This window comes from Pristiophorus japonicus, chromosome 5 (genome assembly GCF_044704955.1).
Source record: "Pristiophorus japonicus isolate sPriJap1 chromosome 5, sPriJap1.hap1, whole genome shotgun sequence".
Classification (NCBI taxonomy): domain Eukaryota; kingdom Metazoa; phylum Chordata; class Chondrichthyes; family Pristiophoridae; genus Pristiophorus; species Pristiophorus japonicus.
Window position 1 is genome coordinate 161664569 of NC_091981.1, and position 18552 is coordinate 161683120.

General features: G+C 46.3%; 1 protein-coding gene across 6 annotated transcripts in view; it reads left to right on the top strand.

Moving 5' to 3' along the window:
- LOC139264489 (cytoplasmic dynein 1 intermediate chain 1) overlaps positions 1 to 18552 on the top strand; it is a 532713-nt gene that overhangs the window by 107145 nt on the left and 407016 nt on the right. For all 6 annotated transcript variants that reach the window (XM_070881048.1, XM_070881047.1, XM_070881049.1 and 3 more), the window contains one exon: positions 10104 to 10218. In XM_070881048.1, the coding sequence (XP_070737149.1) occupies positions 10104 to 10218 (115 nt within the window). The remainder of the gene's footprint in view (positions 1 to 10103; positions 10219 to 18552) is intronic.

Below are 18552 nucleotides of genomic sequence, written 5' to 3' on the forward strand. Positions count from 1 at the left end.
TCCCTGCTCCTATACTCAAATCCTCTAGCTATGAAGGCCAACTACCCATTTACCTTCTTCACTGCCTGCTATACCAGCATGCCCACTTTCAGTGACTGATGAAGCATGACACCCAGGTCTTGTTGCACCTCCCCTTTTCCTAATCTGCCACCACTCAGATAATTATTCTGCCTTCGTGTTTTTTCCCCCAAAATGTATAACCTCACATTTATCCACATTATACTGCATCTGCCATGCATTTGCCCACTCGCCTAACCTGTCCAAATCACCCTGCAGCCTATTAGCGTCCTCCTCACACCGCCACCCAGTTTAGTGTCATCCGCAAACTTGGAGATATTACACTCAATTTCTTCATCTAAATCGTTAATGTATATTGTCGAGAGCTGGGGTCCCAGCACTGAGCCCTGCGGAACTTCACTAGTCACTGCCTGCCATTCTGAAAAGGATCCGTTTATCCCGACTCTCTGCTTCCTGTCTGCCAACCAGTTTTCTATCCACGTCAGTATATTAACCCCAATACCATGAGCTCTGATTTTGCACACCAATCTCTTGTGCGCGGGACCTTGTCAAAAGCCTTTTGAAAGCCCAAATATACCATATCCACAGGTTCTCCCTTGTCCACTCTATTAGTTACATCCTCAAAAAATTCCAGAAGATTTGTCAAGCATGATTTCCCTTTCATAAATCCATGCTGAGTTGGTCCGATCCTGTAAATGCTTTCCAATTGTGCTGCTATTTCATCTTTAATGATTGATTCCAACATTTTCCCCACTACTGATGTCAGGCTAATCGGTCTATAATTTTCTGTTTTCTCCCTCCTTTTTAAAAAAAGTGGTGTTACATTAGCTACCCTCTAGTCCATAGGAACTGATCCAGAATCGATAGACTGTTGGAAAATGATCACCAATGCATCCACTATTTCCAGGGCACTTCCTTAAGTACTCTGGGAGGCAGACTATCAGGCCCCGGGGATTTATCGGCCTTCAATCCCATCAATTTCCGTAACACAATTTCCTACCGAATAAGGATATCCTTCAGTTCCTCCTTCTCACTAGACCCACTGTCCACTAGTACATTCGGAAGGTTATTTGTGTCTTCCTTCGTGAAGACAGAACCAAAGTATTTGTTCAATTGGTCTGCCATCCCTTTGTTCCCCATTATAAATTCACCTGAATCCGACTGCAAGGGACCTACGTTTGTCTTCACTAATGTTTTTCTCTTCACATTTATAGAAGCTTTTGCAATCAGTTTTTATGTTCCCAGCAAGCTTCCCCTCGTACTCTATTTTCTCCCTCCTAATTAAACCCTTTGTCCTCCTCTGTTGAATTCTAAATTTCTCCCAGTTCTCAGGTTTGTTGCTTTTTCTAGCCAATTTATATGCCTCTTCCTTGCCTTTAACACTATCCTTAAGTTCCCTTGTCAGCCATGGTTGAGTAACCTTCCCCGTTTTATTTTTACTCCAGACAGGGATGTACAATTGCTGAAGTTCATCCATGTGATCTTTAAAAGTTTGCCATTGCTTATCCACCGTCGACTCTTTAAGTATCCCTTGCCAGTCTATTCTAGCCAATTCACCCTCATACTATACCATCGAAGTTCCCTTTCCTTAAGTTCAGGACCCTAGTTTCCAAATTAACTGTGTCACTCTCCATCTTAATAAAGAATTCTACCATATTATGGTCACTCTTCCCCAAGGGACCTTGCACAACAAGATTGCTAATTAATCCTCACCCAGTCTAGGATGGCCAGCTCTCTAGTTGGTTCCTCGACATATTGGTCGAGAAAACCATTCCTAATACACTCTAGGAAATCCTCCTCCACCGCATTGCTACCAGTTAGGTTAGCCCAATCAATATGTAGATTAAAGTCGCCCATGATGACAGCTGTACCTTTATTGCACGCATCTCTTATTTCTTATTTGATGCTGTCTCCAACCTCACTACGACTGTTTGGTGGTCTGAACACAACTCGCACTAGCGTTTTCTGCCCTTTGGAATTCCGCAGCTCCACCCATACCGATTCCACATCATCCAGGCTAATGTCCCTCCTTACTATTACATTAATTTCCTCTTTAACCAGCAACGCCACCCCGCCTCCTTTTCCTCTCTGCCTATCCTTCCTAAATGTTGAGTTCCCAGCCTTGGTCACCCTGGAGCCATGTCTCCGTGATGCCGATTACATCATATCTGTTAGCTGCTGTCTACGCAGTTAATTCGTCCACCTTATTCCGAATACTGGCCCTCAGGCGTTCAATGGTGGCGGTGACGGTGCTTCCCGACATTATTTCACATTCAATCCATTTTGAAAAAGCATCCACCACCACCAGGAACATTTTACCAAGAAACGGGCCCGCATAGTCGACATGGATCCTTGACCATGGTCTGGAGGGCCAGGACCACAAACTTCGTGGTGCCTCTCCTGGGCGTGTTGCTCAACTGAGCGCACACGCTGCATTGCCGTACACAGGACTCCAAGTCAGAATCGATACCGGGCCACCACACGTGGGATCTGGCTATCGCTTTCATCATTACTATACCCGGGTGTGTGCTGTGGAGATCCGAGATGAACGTCTCCCTGCCCTTTTTGGGTAGCACTACGCGGTTACCCCACAACAGGCAGTCTGCCTGAATGGACAGCTCGTCCTTTCGCCACTGGAATGGCTTGATTAGCTCTTTCATTTCAACGGGCTTGCTGGCCCAGCTCCCATGCAGTACACAGTTTTTTACTAGGGACAGCAGAGGATCTTGGCTGGTCCAAGTCCTAATCTGGTGGGCCGTGTCAGGTGATTTATCATTTTCAAATGCTTCCATGACCATCAATAAGTCTGCAGTCTGCGCCACCATCAAATTTGCAGGCTGCACCATTTCCACCCCAGTGGTGGGCAATGGTAGCCGACTGAGAGCATCCGCACAGTTCTCGGTGCCTGGTCTGTGGTGGATGGTATAGTTATATGCTGATAGTGTGAGTGGCCACCTTTGTAAGTGGGTTGAAGCATTAGTATTTATCCTCTTGTTTTCAGCGAACAAGGATACGAGGGGCTTGTGATCGGTTTCCAGCTCAAATTTGAGGCCAAACAGGTACTGATGCATTTTCTTTACCCCGAACACACACGCGAATACCTTTTTCTCAATCATGCTGTTGGCCCTCTCAGCCTCAGGCAAGTTCCTGGAGGCGACAGGTTGCAACTTCCCTGCAATGTTAGCTTGTTGTAGTACACACCCAACTCCGTAGGACGATGCATCACATGCTAGCACAAGTCTTTTACACGGGTTATACAATACAAGCAGCTTGTTGGAGCATAAAATGTTTCTGGCTTTCTGAAAAGCAATTACTTGGTTTTTTCCCATATCCAGTTCTCACCTTTTACGCAATAGCACATGTAGGGGCTCTAAGAGGGTGCTTAACCCCGGTAAGTAGTTACCAAAATAATTGAGGAGTCCCAGGAACGACCGCAGCTCCGTGACGTTCTGTGGCCTGGACGCGTTCCTGATAGCCTCTGTCTTGGTGACTGTGGGCCGAATACCATCCGCCGCGATTTTTTCCCCCCAAAAGCTCAACTTCTGTTGCCCTGAAGATGCATTTCGACCTCTTCAGCCGCAGCCCTACGCGATCCAGTCGCTGGAGGACCTCCTCCAGGTTTTGTAGGTGCTCGGCGGTGTCCCGACCCGTGACCAATATGTCGTCCTGAAAACCACTGTGCGTGGTACCGACTTGAGTAGGCTCTCCATGTTTCTCTGGAAGATCGTTGCAGCCGACCGAATTCCAAACGGACATCTGTTGTAGATGAACAGTCCCTTGTGCGTGTTGATGCAGGTGAGGCCCTTCGAAGACTCCTCCGACTCCTGCGTCATGTAGGCCGAAGTCAGGTCGAGCTTGGTGAACGTCTTGCCTCCTGCCAGCGTCACAAATAGGTCGTCTGCCTTCGGTAGCAGATATTGGCCCTGTAGCAAGAAACAATTAATAGTTACTTTATAATCACCACAAATCCTGACCATGCCATCACTTTTGAGTACTGGAACAATTGGGCTGGCCCACTCACTGAATTCCACTGGGGAAATTATGCCCTCGCGTTGCAGCTTGTCCAGCTCGATTTCCACTCTCTCCCTCATCATGTGAGGTACTGCTCGTGCCTTGTGGTGAATGGGTCATGCCTCTGGGATCAAGTGGATCCGCACCTTCGTCCCGGAAAAGTTTCCAATGCCTGGCTCAAAAAGGAAGGAAATTTGTCAAGAACCTGGGTACATGAGGCCTCATCGACATGTGATAGCGCTCGGATGCCATCCCAGTTCCAGCGGATTTTTCCCAGCCAGCTCCTTCCAAGCAGGGTGGGACCATCGCCCGGGACAATCCAGAGTGGCAGTTCATGCACTGTGCTCTCGTAGGTGACCTTGACCATGGCGCTGCCCAGGACAGTGATAAGCTCTTTGGTGTACGTTCTCCGTTTCGTGTGGATGGGGCTCAGGGCTGGTCTGAGTGCCTTGTTGCACCACAGTCTCTCCCAAACATCTTTTTACTCATGATGGATTGGCTAGCGCCAGTGTCCAGTTTCATGGCTACGGGTAAGCCATTCAATTTTGCATTTAGCATTATAGGTGGACATTTCGGCGAAAATGTGTGCACCCTGTGTACTTCAGCATCTGCCTCTTCTCTGAGGCTCGAAATTGCTTTGATTACCATGGACCGATCTTCCTCTGCCACGTGGTGGTTAGCAGGTTTTGCAGAGCTTGCAGCTCATCTGCAAGCTCATTGGAGGTGCCCCATTGTTCCACAGCTCTTGCAAACATACCCTTTGAAGCGGCATGAATAGGCTGAATGGAAGCACTCCACAACACCAACAAGGTGTGAATTGCCTTGCATTCATCCTTTGTTGCGGATTCAGTCATCTGGGTCACCTGAGGCCTGCTGGCAGTTGCAGACTCGTGGGTTCTGCCCTGTACATTTCTGCTCGCAAACACAGTTTCAGTTAATTTATGAACATTGCTAGCTCTTGTGTGCTGAGAGATTTGTTTGCTGTTATCACTGGTGGACATAAACGCCTGTGCTGAGGGTCGGTGTCTCTACAGTCAAAAGTTTTTGTAGGATGGTCTCGTGGCCATTGCCCAGTACAAAAAAGTCACTGAGCATTTGCTCCAGGTAGCCATCAAACTCATTGTCCTGCAAGTCGCCTGAGCGCGGCATCAGCACGCTCTCCCTCGGGTTAAGATGCTCCCTAACCTGTGTGCGCAGCTCCTCATACGACTTATCACCGGAGCCAGAAGATTCTTCATGAGGCTGTAGGTCGGTACCCCGCAGACCGTGAGGAGGACCGCTCTCCTTTTTGAAGCGCTTCCTTCTCCGTCCAGCTCATTGGCTACAAAGTACTGGTCTAGCCGCTCGACATAGGCTTCCCAGTCCTCACCCTCCGAGAACTTCTCCAGGATGCCCACAGTTTGCTGCATCTTTGCATTGGATTCGTATCGTCGTCGCCAGTTGTTGTGTTCCTAACACAGATGAGACTGCACACAGGGAGGTTAAAGTAACAGTGACCTCAGTCTTTATTAAGACACTCCAGAGTGTGGAACAGGCCTTGGGGGCCAGCTTATATACAGTGCTCCCAAGGGATGCTGGGATCCCTTGGGACTTCGGGATGCACTCCCTGGGGGCGGAGTATGGGACTGCATGCTTTACAGATACACAACACAAACAATGACGGACAGGTAAAGACCATCTGGTCCATTGAGTTTGTCCTACACAATTGCAATACCTTGTGTATCCCACCCAAACCCATGTGATCTCCTGGGAGAGGCAAAAAAACAGGTTTAAAAAAAACCCAGGTCAATTTGGGAAAAATAAATCTGGAAAATTTCTCTCCGACCCAAACTTGTCATGATGATCACTCTGGCCATTAAATTCCCTGCTGTACCTACCTTCTGTAAGAGTTCATCGCCGCCGCAGCCAAAACCAAATCTAGCTTTTGCCTGAAGGAATTCAGTGATTCTGCATCCACCACATGAGAGGGCAGCTTGTTCAGAGGTCTACTATTCTCTGTGAAAAGAACCACCTCCTGACATCTAACCTAGACCTAGAAGCATAGAAAATAGGTGCATGAGTAGACCATTCAATGACTTCATGGCTGAACATGCAACTTCAGTACCCCATTCCTGCTTTCTCGCCATCCCCCTAGTAGTAAGGACTACATCTAACTCCTTCTTGAATATATTTAGTGAATTGGCCTCAACAACTTTCTGTGGTAGAGAATTCCACAGGTACACCACTGTCTGGGTGAAGAAGTTTCTTCTCATCTCGGTCCTAAATGGCTTACCCCTTATCCTTAGGCTGTGACCCCTGGTTCTGGACTTCCCCAACATTGGGAATATTCTTCCTGCATCTAACCTGTCTAAACCTGTCAGAATTTTAAACGTTTCTATGAGATCCCCTCTCATTCGTCTGAACTCCAGTGAATACAAGCCCAGTTGATCCAGTCTTTTTTGATATGTCAGTCCCGCCATCCCGGGAATCAGTCTGGTGAACCTTCGCTGCACTCCCTCAATAGTAAGAACGTCCTTCCTCAAGTTAGGAGACCAAAACTGTACACAATACTCCAGGTGTGGCCTCACCAAGGCCCTGTACAACTGTAGTAACACCTCCCTGCCCCTGGACTCTCATCCCTCGCTATGAAGGCCAACATGCCATTTGCTTTCTTAACTGCCTGCTGTACCTGCTTGCCAACCTTCAATGACTGACGTACCATGACACCCAGGTCTCGTTGCACCTCCCCTTTTCCTAATCTGTCACCATTCAGATAATAGTCTGTCTCTCTGTTTTTACCACCAAAGTGGATAAACTCACATTTATCCACATTATACTTCATCTGCCATGCATTTGCCCACTCACCTAACCTATCCAATTCACTCTGCCGCCTCATAGCATCCTCCTCGCAGCTCACACTGCCACCTAACTTAGTGTCATCCGCAAATTTGGAGATATTACATTTAATCCCCTCGTCTACATCATTAATGTACAATGTAAACAGCTGAGGCCCCAGCACAGAACCTTGCGGTACCCCACTAGTCATTGCCTGCCATTCTGAAAAGTACCCATTAACTCCTACTCTTTGCTTCCTGTCTGCCAACCAGTTCTCAATCCACGTCAGCACACTACCCCCAATCCCATGTGCTTTAACTTTGCACATTAATCTCTTGCGTGGGACCTTGTCGAAAACCTTCTGAAAGTCCAAATACACCACATCAACTGGTTCTCCCTTGTCCACTCTACTGGAAACATCCTCAAAAAATTCCAGAAGATTTGTCAAGCATGATTTCCCTTTCACAAATCCATGCTGACTTGGACCTATCATGTCACCTCTTTCCAAATGCGCTGCTATGACATCCTTAATAATTGATTCCATCATTTTACCCACTACCGATGTCAGACTGACCGGTCTATAATTCCCTGTTTTCTCACTCCCTCCTTTTTTAAAAAGTGGGGTTACATTGGCTACCCTCCACTCCATAGGAACTGATCCAGAGTCTATGGAATGTTGGAAAATGACTGTCAATGCATCCGCTATTTCCAAGGCCACCTCCTTAAGTACTCTGGGATGCAGACCATCAGGCCCTGGGGATTCATCGGCCTTCAGTCCCATCAATTTCCCCAACACAATTTCCTGACGAATAAGGATTTCCCTCAGTTCCTCCTTCTGACTAGACCCTCTGACCCCTTTTATATCCGGAAGGTTGTTTGTGTCCTCCTTAGTGAATACCGAACCAAAGTACTTGTTCAATTGATCTGCCATTTCTTTGTTCCCAGTTATGACTTCCCCTGATTCTGACTGCAGCGGACCTACGTTTGTCTTTACTAACCTTTTTCTCTTTACATATCTATAGAAGCTTTTGCAGTCCATTTTAAGCCTTATACAAGTTAAATTTGTGCCCCCTGGTCCTGCTTGACCCATTTAATTAGAATAAACGGTCAGCTGGAACACTGTTTATTCCCTTCATTATCTTATAAAACTCAATCATATCCTCCCCCCTCCCTGCCACCCTAAGTTTACACTGTTCTCAGGTAAAGAGTCTAACTCTCTTTACCTATCGTGGTAATTAAGATGCTTTAGACTTGGCCCTAATGGCCCTCTTCAGCACCCTTTCCAGAGTCTCAATTTCATCCACCATGTGAGGAGACTAAAACTGGACACAGTATTCCAAGTGTGGCATGACTAAATTACAAATAGTATAACAATTATTGCTCTTTCAAAATGCAATCTAGGTACTTTCTAGAGCAGGGGTGAGAAATTATTTGGACTCACGGGCAACTTAACAAGTTTTGATGAGCTGTTGAAGGCTGCACATCAATGTTTCCCCGAAGGTGCATGGCCTCAAGGTTGTGCACCAGTCGTCGGGCCGCACACCAGCTCCTGCTGCTGGAAGAAATACTGCGCAGCAAATTTAAATGGTACACACGTTGATGAGAGTAAAATGTTAAATGAGTAAATTTTAAACAAGCCAACTCAGAAGGGTCAAAATTGCCTCTCCCCTGGCGTGGAATTGCGTTTTGCACCCCTCAAACGAGGTGGAGTGCTGTCTCAGGCATTCCGTTTCAGGAGCGGTGCTGAGGTCAGTGCCACGATGAAGAGGTCAGCGCTACGCGGATCGTAGTGCTCACTTGCCACAATGTTCCTCCCCTTCAGTTAAAGGGGAGGGACGCAGTGGATTCTGCAGGCCCTTTGATGGCCATCAAGGACAAACTCGACCGAGCCAGCAGCCCAGCACCCAAAGAGGAGTGCTAAGGCTGCATGATGGCAGCCCAGTCGAGATGAGGAATCACGACAAAAGAAAATAGCGGCTCGCGGTGCACAAGGTCTCCCTTTTAAGAGGCCGATGTCAGCGCCCCGCAAAGCCAGCCTCGCATCCCGCTGGCACTGGGTGCTGAGGGGTCAGCACGCCTGGCCGGGTGCGCGTTGGCCCATGCAAATCGTGGGGTGCGGCGCTAACTTCAAATCACCCCCAACATCTTGGGGGCAATTTCGCCTCAGGCGCAACCGCCACACGTCCTCGGGCGAAATGACAATTGGGCCCCATTAGAGTCAGCCGGCGGCGCTAACTGGGTGCAAAAAAGGGGAAATTTCGGCTCCATAATGTTGATCAACACTCCCAATAATTCATCAACATAAATTCAGGTAGTAATCATCTACTATCTGAAATAACACAAAATGTAGTGTAAAATACTAAATGATGGAAATGATCGATCGATTATATGTTGTACTGAAAGTCTACGTGGCTATTTGGTGGAGCGACTTGGCTCTGCGGATCTTCTGATGTGAGAGTTGTTCTCTTTTTAGTGTGCTGAATATGGGAGACCGAGGCTTCACAAGGCCTGAACTACAATCGCATGCCATTATCTGGAGTCTTTATCCTCTGGGTCCACTCCCATGTCTAAGATGACGATGAGAATCCCCTGCTGTCATAGTCTTGGTCCCGGGAGAGGAAAGGTGCAGCGCTGGTCTCTTTCTTTGGTAAAAGACTCATCGAGATGACCAGCCATGACTTGGCTCAAATTAATATGTAGCTTGCACTCTGGCTCGCATTTCTGTCCAGATGTGCATTCATTTTTTGTGTTTCTCCATAAGTAATGCCACAGATGACCAAATAGGATATTAAAAATAATATTTAAGCGGTAAAATAAAATAGACTATTGGAATAGTATTGTAAGAGACAGACTTATGGAACAGATTTTACTGGGATGCACTCGGATGTAAGTAACTGCCAGCATGTAGTGGAAAATCAAGCGTACTCCTTAACAGGCGGCAGTCCTGTCCACACAATTTTCCTCTCTGCTTTGCACAGGGAATTATTTATGCCCAATGCAATCGGGGAAAATTTGCCCTGTAGAGTTTTCGCGTTGGCTCCTTTAAAAATTCCTAATATTTTTGGAGCAATGAATGTTGTACTTGTGGGCATTGAGAGACAAGTTGAAGAATAGTCATGAATAAACAACCGCAACATTTATTTCATATAGATCTCTTTATACTGTTCAGTGGTTGAATGTGGAATTTATTTAAGACATGAGGAAAACACAATATTTTCGATTTAGAGCTAACTTAGTGGAGCTTCCTGTTGTTCTTTCAGACTGAAATGCAACAGAAGAAAGAGCCACCCCCTGAGGACTCTGATCTTGACCGCAAAAGGAGAGAGACCGAGGCTTTGCTACAGAGCATTGGCATAGCACCAGAACCAGCACTAGGTAAAGAGACAAGTGAATGTTATATATAATGTGATCTTGTTAAGTCTGACTTTTTTTTGTGCAAGATCCAATATCTAAGGACTACACATGTCATTTTTTGAAATTGAGGAAAGGTAGTACTGAGCCTAAAGTAATATAGCATAAGCGGGTAAAGGCAAAATGCCTGCTGAGGATAATTTTATGTTCCTCCTTGGTGACTTTTCTTCAGATAAGTGTAACTTTCATGAGTTCGACTTAATTGCTCTGCTTTACAATTAGTTGAAAATTTAGAAATCATGTTCATCTGTCATTTTTCCATTTTTAAATGATCAGATTTTACCAGCTGGTTTGTTTTAGATTAGATTATAATTTTATTTCCCCATTCCTGACCAGTAATAACTTTATTTGTGGCTTGCTAATCTCTACAGGACAGAGAACTTGCTTCTTGTGAACATTTCACCCGATTAGTAATTTCTTTTTAATATAAACCCAAAGTAAAAGTTAAAATGTCTTCCAGCACACACACTTTAAAGTGTCTGGAAAAATAGAATATACAACTGGAAAGGAAGACAAAGGCAGGAATACAAATGAAAACTAAATAACATAAATTTAACATGTTTGTAGATGGACATATATTTGCAAGTACCCATCAGGTTCTTTTTTTAAGAGACATCTTGTCAGTAAAATTCATCAGGATGAAAACAAGTCTGATAGTGTGGCCATAGGAGGCATGTATTGTTGGGAAAATGCTGGAGTCCATTATTAAGGAAGCAGTAGCGGGACATTTGGAAAAGCATAATTCAATTAAGCATGGTTTTATGAAAGGGAAATAATCATGTTTGACAAATTTGCTGGAGTTCTTTGAGGATGTAACGAGTAAGATGGATAAGGGGGAACCAGTGGATGGGGTGTTTTTGGATTTCCAGAAGGCATTCGATAAGGTGTCACATAAAAGATTACTGCACAAGATAAAAGTTCACAGGGTTGGGGGTAATATATTAGCATCGATAGAGGATTGGCTAACTAACAGAAAACAGATAGTAGGGATAAATGGTTCATTTTCCGGTTGGCAAACAGTAACTAGTGGGGTGCTGCAGGGATCGGTGTTGGGCCCTCAACTATTTACAGTCTATATTAATGACTTGGATGAAGGGACCGAGTGTAATGTTGGCAACTTTGCTGATGATACAAAGATGGGTGGGAAAGCAAATTGTGAGGAGGGCACACAAAATTTGCAAAGGGATATAGACAGGCTAAGTGGGTAAAAATTTGGCAGATGGCGTATAATGTGGGAAAATGTGAGGTTTTGGCAGAAAAAATAGAAAAGCAAATTATAATTTAAATGGAGAAAAATTGCAAAGTGCTGCAGTACAGAGGGACCTGGAGGTCCTTGTGAATGAGTGACAAAAAGTGAGTATGCAGGTACAGCAAGTAATCAGGAAGGCAAATGGAATGTTGACCTTATTGCAAGGGGGAGAGAGTATAAAAGCAGAGAAGTCCTGCTACAACTGTACAGGGTATTGGTGAGGCCACACCTAGAGTACTGTGCATAGTTTTGATCTTCATATTTAAGGACGTATATGCTTGCATTGGAGGCTGTTCAGAGAAGGTTCACTATGTTAATTCCGGAGATGAGGGAGTTGACATATGAAGATAGGTGAGCCTATACTCATTGGAGTTCAGAAGAATGAGAGGTGATCTTATTGAAACATATAAGATAATGAGGGGGCTCGACAAGGTGGACGCAGAGAGGATATTTCCACTCATAGGGGAAATTAAAACTAGGGGACATAGTCTTAGAATAAAGGGTCGCCCATTTAAAACTGAGATGAGGAGGAATTTCTTCTCTGAGGATTGTAAATCTATGTAATTCTCTGTCCCAGAGAGCTGTGGAGGCTGGGTCATGAATATATTTTAGGCGGAGATAGACAGAATTTTGAGATAAGGGTTATGGGGAGCGGGCAGGGAAGTGGAGCTGAGTCCGTGATCAGATCAGCCATGATCTTATTGAAGGGCGGAGCAGGCTCGAGGGGTCAGGCAGCCTACTCCTGCTCCTATTTCTTATGTTCTTATGTTCTAATGTACTGGGATGTTGTGACATCTCATTGTAGAGCTCAGTAGGAAAGTGATGCTAGTGATTGGAATGCTGGTTGGAAAACGGTTATGTCCAGTGGAATTTTGCAGGTTAGCTGGAAGAGTTCGGAAAATGGAAATGAAAATATTAAAATTGGAAAACTAGAAAACTTTGCAAAACAGCAGCAAAGAAATCTGAGAAAAAAGAAAAAGCAAGTGCTAAGAATACAGCTCGACAAATTTTAAATAAAGTGTGAGAATTAAAAAAGGAAATGGGAGAGCTAATAAAATAAAATTGAAAAAAATCAACATTTATATTTTTTTTTAAAAAGAAAAAACTGTTCTCTGCTAGCCAGAAGTTATAATTTACAAATTATGGGCTCAATTTTACCCAAAGCTGTTTTTTGGCGTATTGCCAGAATTACACTCGTTTTTCTAGGCCAGCATTACTCCAAAAAAATAAATGTGCCAAGTTTCCCCACTCTATTTTTCAAAATTGGGGCTGCACAGCCTGTCCTGTAACCTCGGGCGGTGGAGCCAACTTTCTGCACCAAAAAAACGATGCCGCCCCTTCTGCACATGCACGTGATTCCGATGGGCGCACATGCGCAGTACAGCTCCCGGTCTGCAATCGGCCTTTTTTAAAGAACTCATTGGAAAAATCGGAGCTGCAATACAAGATGCAATGTGGTGCAAGGTTCAAGAATTTCTTACAGGATGAAGTGGAGGCACTAGTGACTGTGATTGAGGGCAGATGGCAGGAGCTGGACAGCAGCAGAGGTTACATAAAAGTTCCACTCAGAAATTAAGAAACGCTGGAACCAACTTGCAGAAGATAACTGTGCAATGGTGACCATCTCGAGGTCTGGAGGCCAGTGCAAAAAGAAATGGCAGGACTTTGGTTCAATAGTTAGTGTAAGTAATATCTTCATTTTTCACTGGAATTACAATTGTAAATGTGACCATCTGTATGTCCCACCCAGCAGAAAGACACCCTCTCTTTAAAAAGTTATATTTTCATCTTTGCAGAGGAAAATGGCACACAACAAACGAGGAAGAACTCGAAAAGGAGGAGGCCCAGCAAATCTGCACCCACTGACACCCTTGCTTTGATGGGTCCTGCCAGGAGAAAAGCAACTACCACTGCACAAGCAGCGCCTACACTCAAGGGAGAGGGTAAGTCCTGCAAATTCCAGTCTGGTTTTCCTAAATGTTAAGTTCCGCGCGGGCTCACCATGCTTCGTTTCATGGGGATGTCTCTGTCAGCTACGCTTCGGTTGATGCAATATGCTATCATTCATCGTGGTCCTTCAGATCAACCTGCTGCCTGTGCTGTGAGCCTACTCATGCCACCCATCCTGCCTACTCCTCTGCTGCTAACCATTTGTCTGTTCTGTTATATTTTGCAGAACTTGAGGCCAACCCTGATGATGCAGGAGAAGATTCAGACGAGGACAAGTCTGAAAAGGAGAACATCTTCCAATCCCACCTTCCAGACCAAGAGCATGGGGGGGTGAGTGGGGAAGGGATGGATGAAGTGCCAACTGTTGTACTTACTTTGGAGGAGGTGCAGGTGCCGCCCATTGCGGTGCTAGCCCCTTCCCTGAGAAGTGGCTTGTGTGTTGGTTGGACATTCCATGGTTTCCCACCGTCCGGCGCTGCGGGACCCAATGGGATGCAGCGAGGCGCACCCAAGGCCACACCGTCCGAGGCTGCGGGACCCAGTGGGATGCAGCGAGGCACACCCAGAACCCCACCGTCCGAGGCTGCGGGTCCCACTGGGATGCTGCGAGTCACACCCAGGGTGAGGAGGGGAAGGTGAGCTCGACAGCGCTCTACTGAGGTGCAGGATCTAACAGATGTGGTTCAGATGATGGCAATGAGTGCGGAGAGCATTGACCTTACAAAATCATTCCTGGACACCATCAGTGGGGTGGGTGATGAGGTGTCAGGAAAAGTAACAACACTCTCAAGAAATGGGAATGCTGTCTGGGAACATGAGGGAGGGAATGTCGCAGGTAGCTGAGACACTGGCGGCGAACATGATGGATGGAATGTTGGAGGTAGTTGAGACACTGTCAGGGCACATGAGGGAGGGCATTTTGGAGTTAGCTGCTGCAATAAGGGAACATGCCCAGACCCCGCTGCGATTGACAAAATCAACTGCCACTCCCACTCCAATCACCAGACCAGCCTCTGAAGAGACCCAAGCCAGGCCTTCCACATTACCGCCTGCCCCCCCATCAAGAAGTGCGCATTACCCGAGATATTCGAAAGAATTCACTTGGTACTAACCCAAGAAGCATTTTGCTACTGCCTGCTTGTAAGTGATCTTAAACTTTGTAAGTGATCTTAACTGAAAACTTTAAAGTTTGATGCAAGAATATTTTAATTAAAACTAAGTTAAATACAAACAAATGTTTGTTAAACTTTTGAATAAAATATATTTTAAATTGTAACTGAATTATTTCCATTATTAACACAACTTTTTGAACTAAAGAAGAATCATTTCCATTATTTGTTCCATTAACACAACACAACGGAACAGGTCCAAACAGTAAACATGGTCCATTTGGAATAGTTGCTGCTCAGCCTTCAAGCAGCAAAGCGTTCACGGATGAGCTGCTGGTGCAAGGCACGAGCAATCGTTAAAGGGGCACGACGGCCCACCCTCCTCCGTTGTTGTGCTCCGGATTCAGGTAGTTGCTTGGCTTCTTCGTCCTCCTCCTACTCCTCGTCATGCATCTTCCTCCTCATCATCAGCCACTCTCACCTCAGGTGGGTCTTCTACTACCAGCTGCTGCTGCCTCATGATGGCTAAGTTATGCAGCATGCAACACACAACAGTGAACTGACCGACAATCTCAGGTGAGTATAGCAAGTAGCCTCCGGAATGGTCCAGGCATCAGAAACGCTGCTTCAAGATGCTAATGATCCTCTCTATTATGCTGCGCATCGCAATGTGCGACATGTTGTATTCCCAGTCAGCTTCTGTCCAGGTTACGTGTCGGGGTGTCATGAGCCAGGTGGCGAGGCTGTACCCTTTGCCTCCCGGTAGCCAGCTCTGCCCTTTTGGCTGCTGCTGAAACATGGCAGATATAGCGCTCTTGTGTAGGATTAACGCATCATGGGTGCTCCCAGGGTATCTGGCATCAACTGACATGATGCGATGTATGTCGTTACACACGAGCTGTACATTAATGGAGTGGAAGCCTTTTCTGTTCCTGTACATCTCTGAATCCTCCAAAGGTGCTCACAAGGCGATGTGGGTGCAATCAATGCAGCCCTGTACCTTTGGGAGGCCAGCAATCCTGAAGAAGCCCACAACCCTATCACGCATTGCCTGGGCGGTCATGTGGAACTTTATGCAGTCATTCCTTCAGGCATATAATGCAGCAGTCACCTGGCGAATGCAGACATGTGTTGCATGTTGAGAAAAGGTGCGCATATCCCCAGTTGTAGCTTGGAACGATCCGGATGCATAGAATGAAAGTGCAACGGTAACCTTCACTTCAACTGACAAAGCACTGCTCCTGATGTTTCTTGGTTGCAGGTCTGCTCTTACCAACTCATAGATTTCAATTACAACTTCTTTGCGGAAACGCAGCCTTCTGTAACAGTCTGCATTACTCAGGTGCAGGTACGAATGCCTATCTCGGTATACCCGACGTGGGTAAGGCCTCCTGCCCATCACCCAATGGTCTCTGAGGTTCCTCATGCGATGACGTCGAATCAATTGTGTCTTCCGCAGCACTATCATGCAAAAGGCTCGCATAAAGTATGGCATTGTCAGTATTGCTCCCATGCTTAAATTTTACCTTTGCAAGAAGCTCAAAACGGCAGGCAGGCAGGCAGGTCAAGGTTCTTTGTTTTCTCTCCCCACAGGTCTGTATGGACCACACTCCGGTCTGAGCAGGCGCGGTGATCCGGAATACCCCCAACCCACAGGGCTACATTTGATGCGTAGTGCAGTCTTGTGATGCCTTCTGATCGCCTTCCACAGCCCCCTCACCCACCCGGGCTACATTTGATGGGTAGTGCAGGCTTCTGATGCCTTCCGATTGCTTTCCACAGCCCCCAACTCCCCCCAGGCTTCTCTTGAAACCAAGCCTGTGTCCAGGCGCAGGACTGATTCTGCTGGCCGACGCTCCGACTCTCCAGCCCTGTTTGCAGATGTTCAGTGGTGGCGTGTGAGTAATTCACCAGAAGGTTTTTCGGGAGTGGTCACATACGCCGACCTAGGAGAAATTTTTTTTGGCCAAACTTCCATAATTGATCAAACCTGGCGCAGACATCAGGTTACGCCCCCATGACGCAAAAAAATCTAACCTAACAGAATTGTAACTCGCTGAGTTATGCTGGCGCATGTAAGTGGTCAGTCTACAGTTACCTTCCGAGGTTTTTGAGGCCTCACCTTGGGGTCCAAATGCATAAGGGTTTTTACTTGGCAGTGACCGGTGCCAAATCGGCCCTGCCTTGCTTGCTGCGCTACGGGTTGGTTTTCCGCAGAAACCGGTGCCAATAGTTCTCTGTTATTCAATCTGCTGTTTATGATTTAACACCCGCTTATAGCAAGCACACTAACCATGTCCTTATGGTCGGGCGAAAAGAGTTACAACGGATTGTCTTGTAGTGAGACACAGACCGACGTTTCAAGTTCAAAATCACACAAGGTTTACTATAACAGATCAACACCTCCACTCCACTCACCAGAAGTTTGTGAAGTAGAACCACACAGTGCAGTAATACCCAGTAAAACAGTGTACTGCCCTTGTTAGCCTTATAACAGACCAACCCTTCCCGTGGGCTAAACCCTCTTGGAACCCACCTAACTCTAAACCCCACTCTGGTTTGGTTAGAGCACACTGACACTGACACCCCCTCATGTGGATCGGTTGGTGAGTGTGCAACTATTGAGTTCGCAACCAATTCCGTTCTTTCTTGCTCGCTGGTCCTTCCTCAGCGGTTCAACGCCACGGCCCCGTGCTTGATTGAAGCATGCAAGATCCAGGTTAAAGTTGAAGTCCGTCGGGTTGGAGAAGCGAGGCTTCACTCTCGGTCCTTATCCTCGAGGGGTGGGCAAATGTGCCTTCACGTAGGATGCGAGAGAACGAAGATCGAGCTTCCAAAACGCTTAACAGTTATACTCATGTAATCCACAATTCTGGCTGGGTTTGGATGGTTCTGTTGCCTCTGGGGAACCTTTCTGGCTTCTTCAGGTCTTATTTCGCGCTATCTAAGATGTGTTGGGGTCTGAACAAAACCAGCCGATCGATGTCTCGAGGCTTCCCAAGTGAGTATTAAATGGCTCATCAGTCCTGATTGCTGGACCATTGTGGAGACAATACAGGTGTCGGTCTTGTCCGAGCATCTTGCTCTCTTTGGACAACCTGGCTTCACGCACACACACGAGTCCCTTGGCCTTCCTAAGAGCACCCAGCTTTGACGTCACTGGTCGCTGGCAGGCCAATGTTCAAATTAACATTTGAACAGACCCAGCTTCTGTCTCCAGTTTCTGTGGGAGGGATCAGCCCTCACGTGTTTCTCCCAGCAACATGTTTCTTCTTAATCCAGACGAACCATCTTTTGTCACAGTATTTCAAAAGTCCTTTTCAGGGTGTGCAGCCAACAGGGATATAAACACAACAGTCCAGAGTTGACTTTGTCGACCCCCCTTTGATATTAACACTGTGCTTTGCAGAGAAAATATCCATATCCTTTTCCTTATCCTTCCGAGGAGAATGCCTCGTGATACCCCTACCAAAACAAAGTTACCTAGTTCCCGTGGATCCCCCCTCTGCGGTTACAGCATATAACGTTTACAACACACTTTTCAAAGGGTATTACAAACGTTCCTTTAAAACCAGGCCACTCGCCACCATGACCGAAACTTTCATCAATTGTCAGCAGGTAGGTTTGAGTGCCCTTACAAAGAGTTACAGAAAATACATAGTACATTCTCCAGACGAAATATATAGGTATTTACACGCATCCTGCGGAAACAGGCAAGAGACTTTTCAAATTCGGGGCTGGTTGTCGATCAACACTAGCTGCTGATTTCTGAGCGCCTTTCCATGCTTCCTGCAGGATAAATGAATCAGGTACACAATTATCACACATTGAGCTAACACCAACACACGAGAAGTTACCCGAATCTATGGAGGGACCTCAATGTCAACGCCAGTGTCCCACCATGATGGAGATACAAGCTGTTTTATCTCCTTTCCTGTTTCCCAGTTCTGCTGTACCAGGGTGTAAAAGTGTTTTTGGGATAGTTCAACC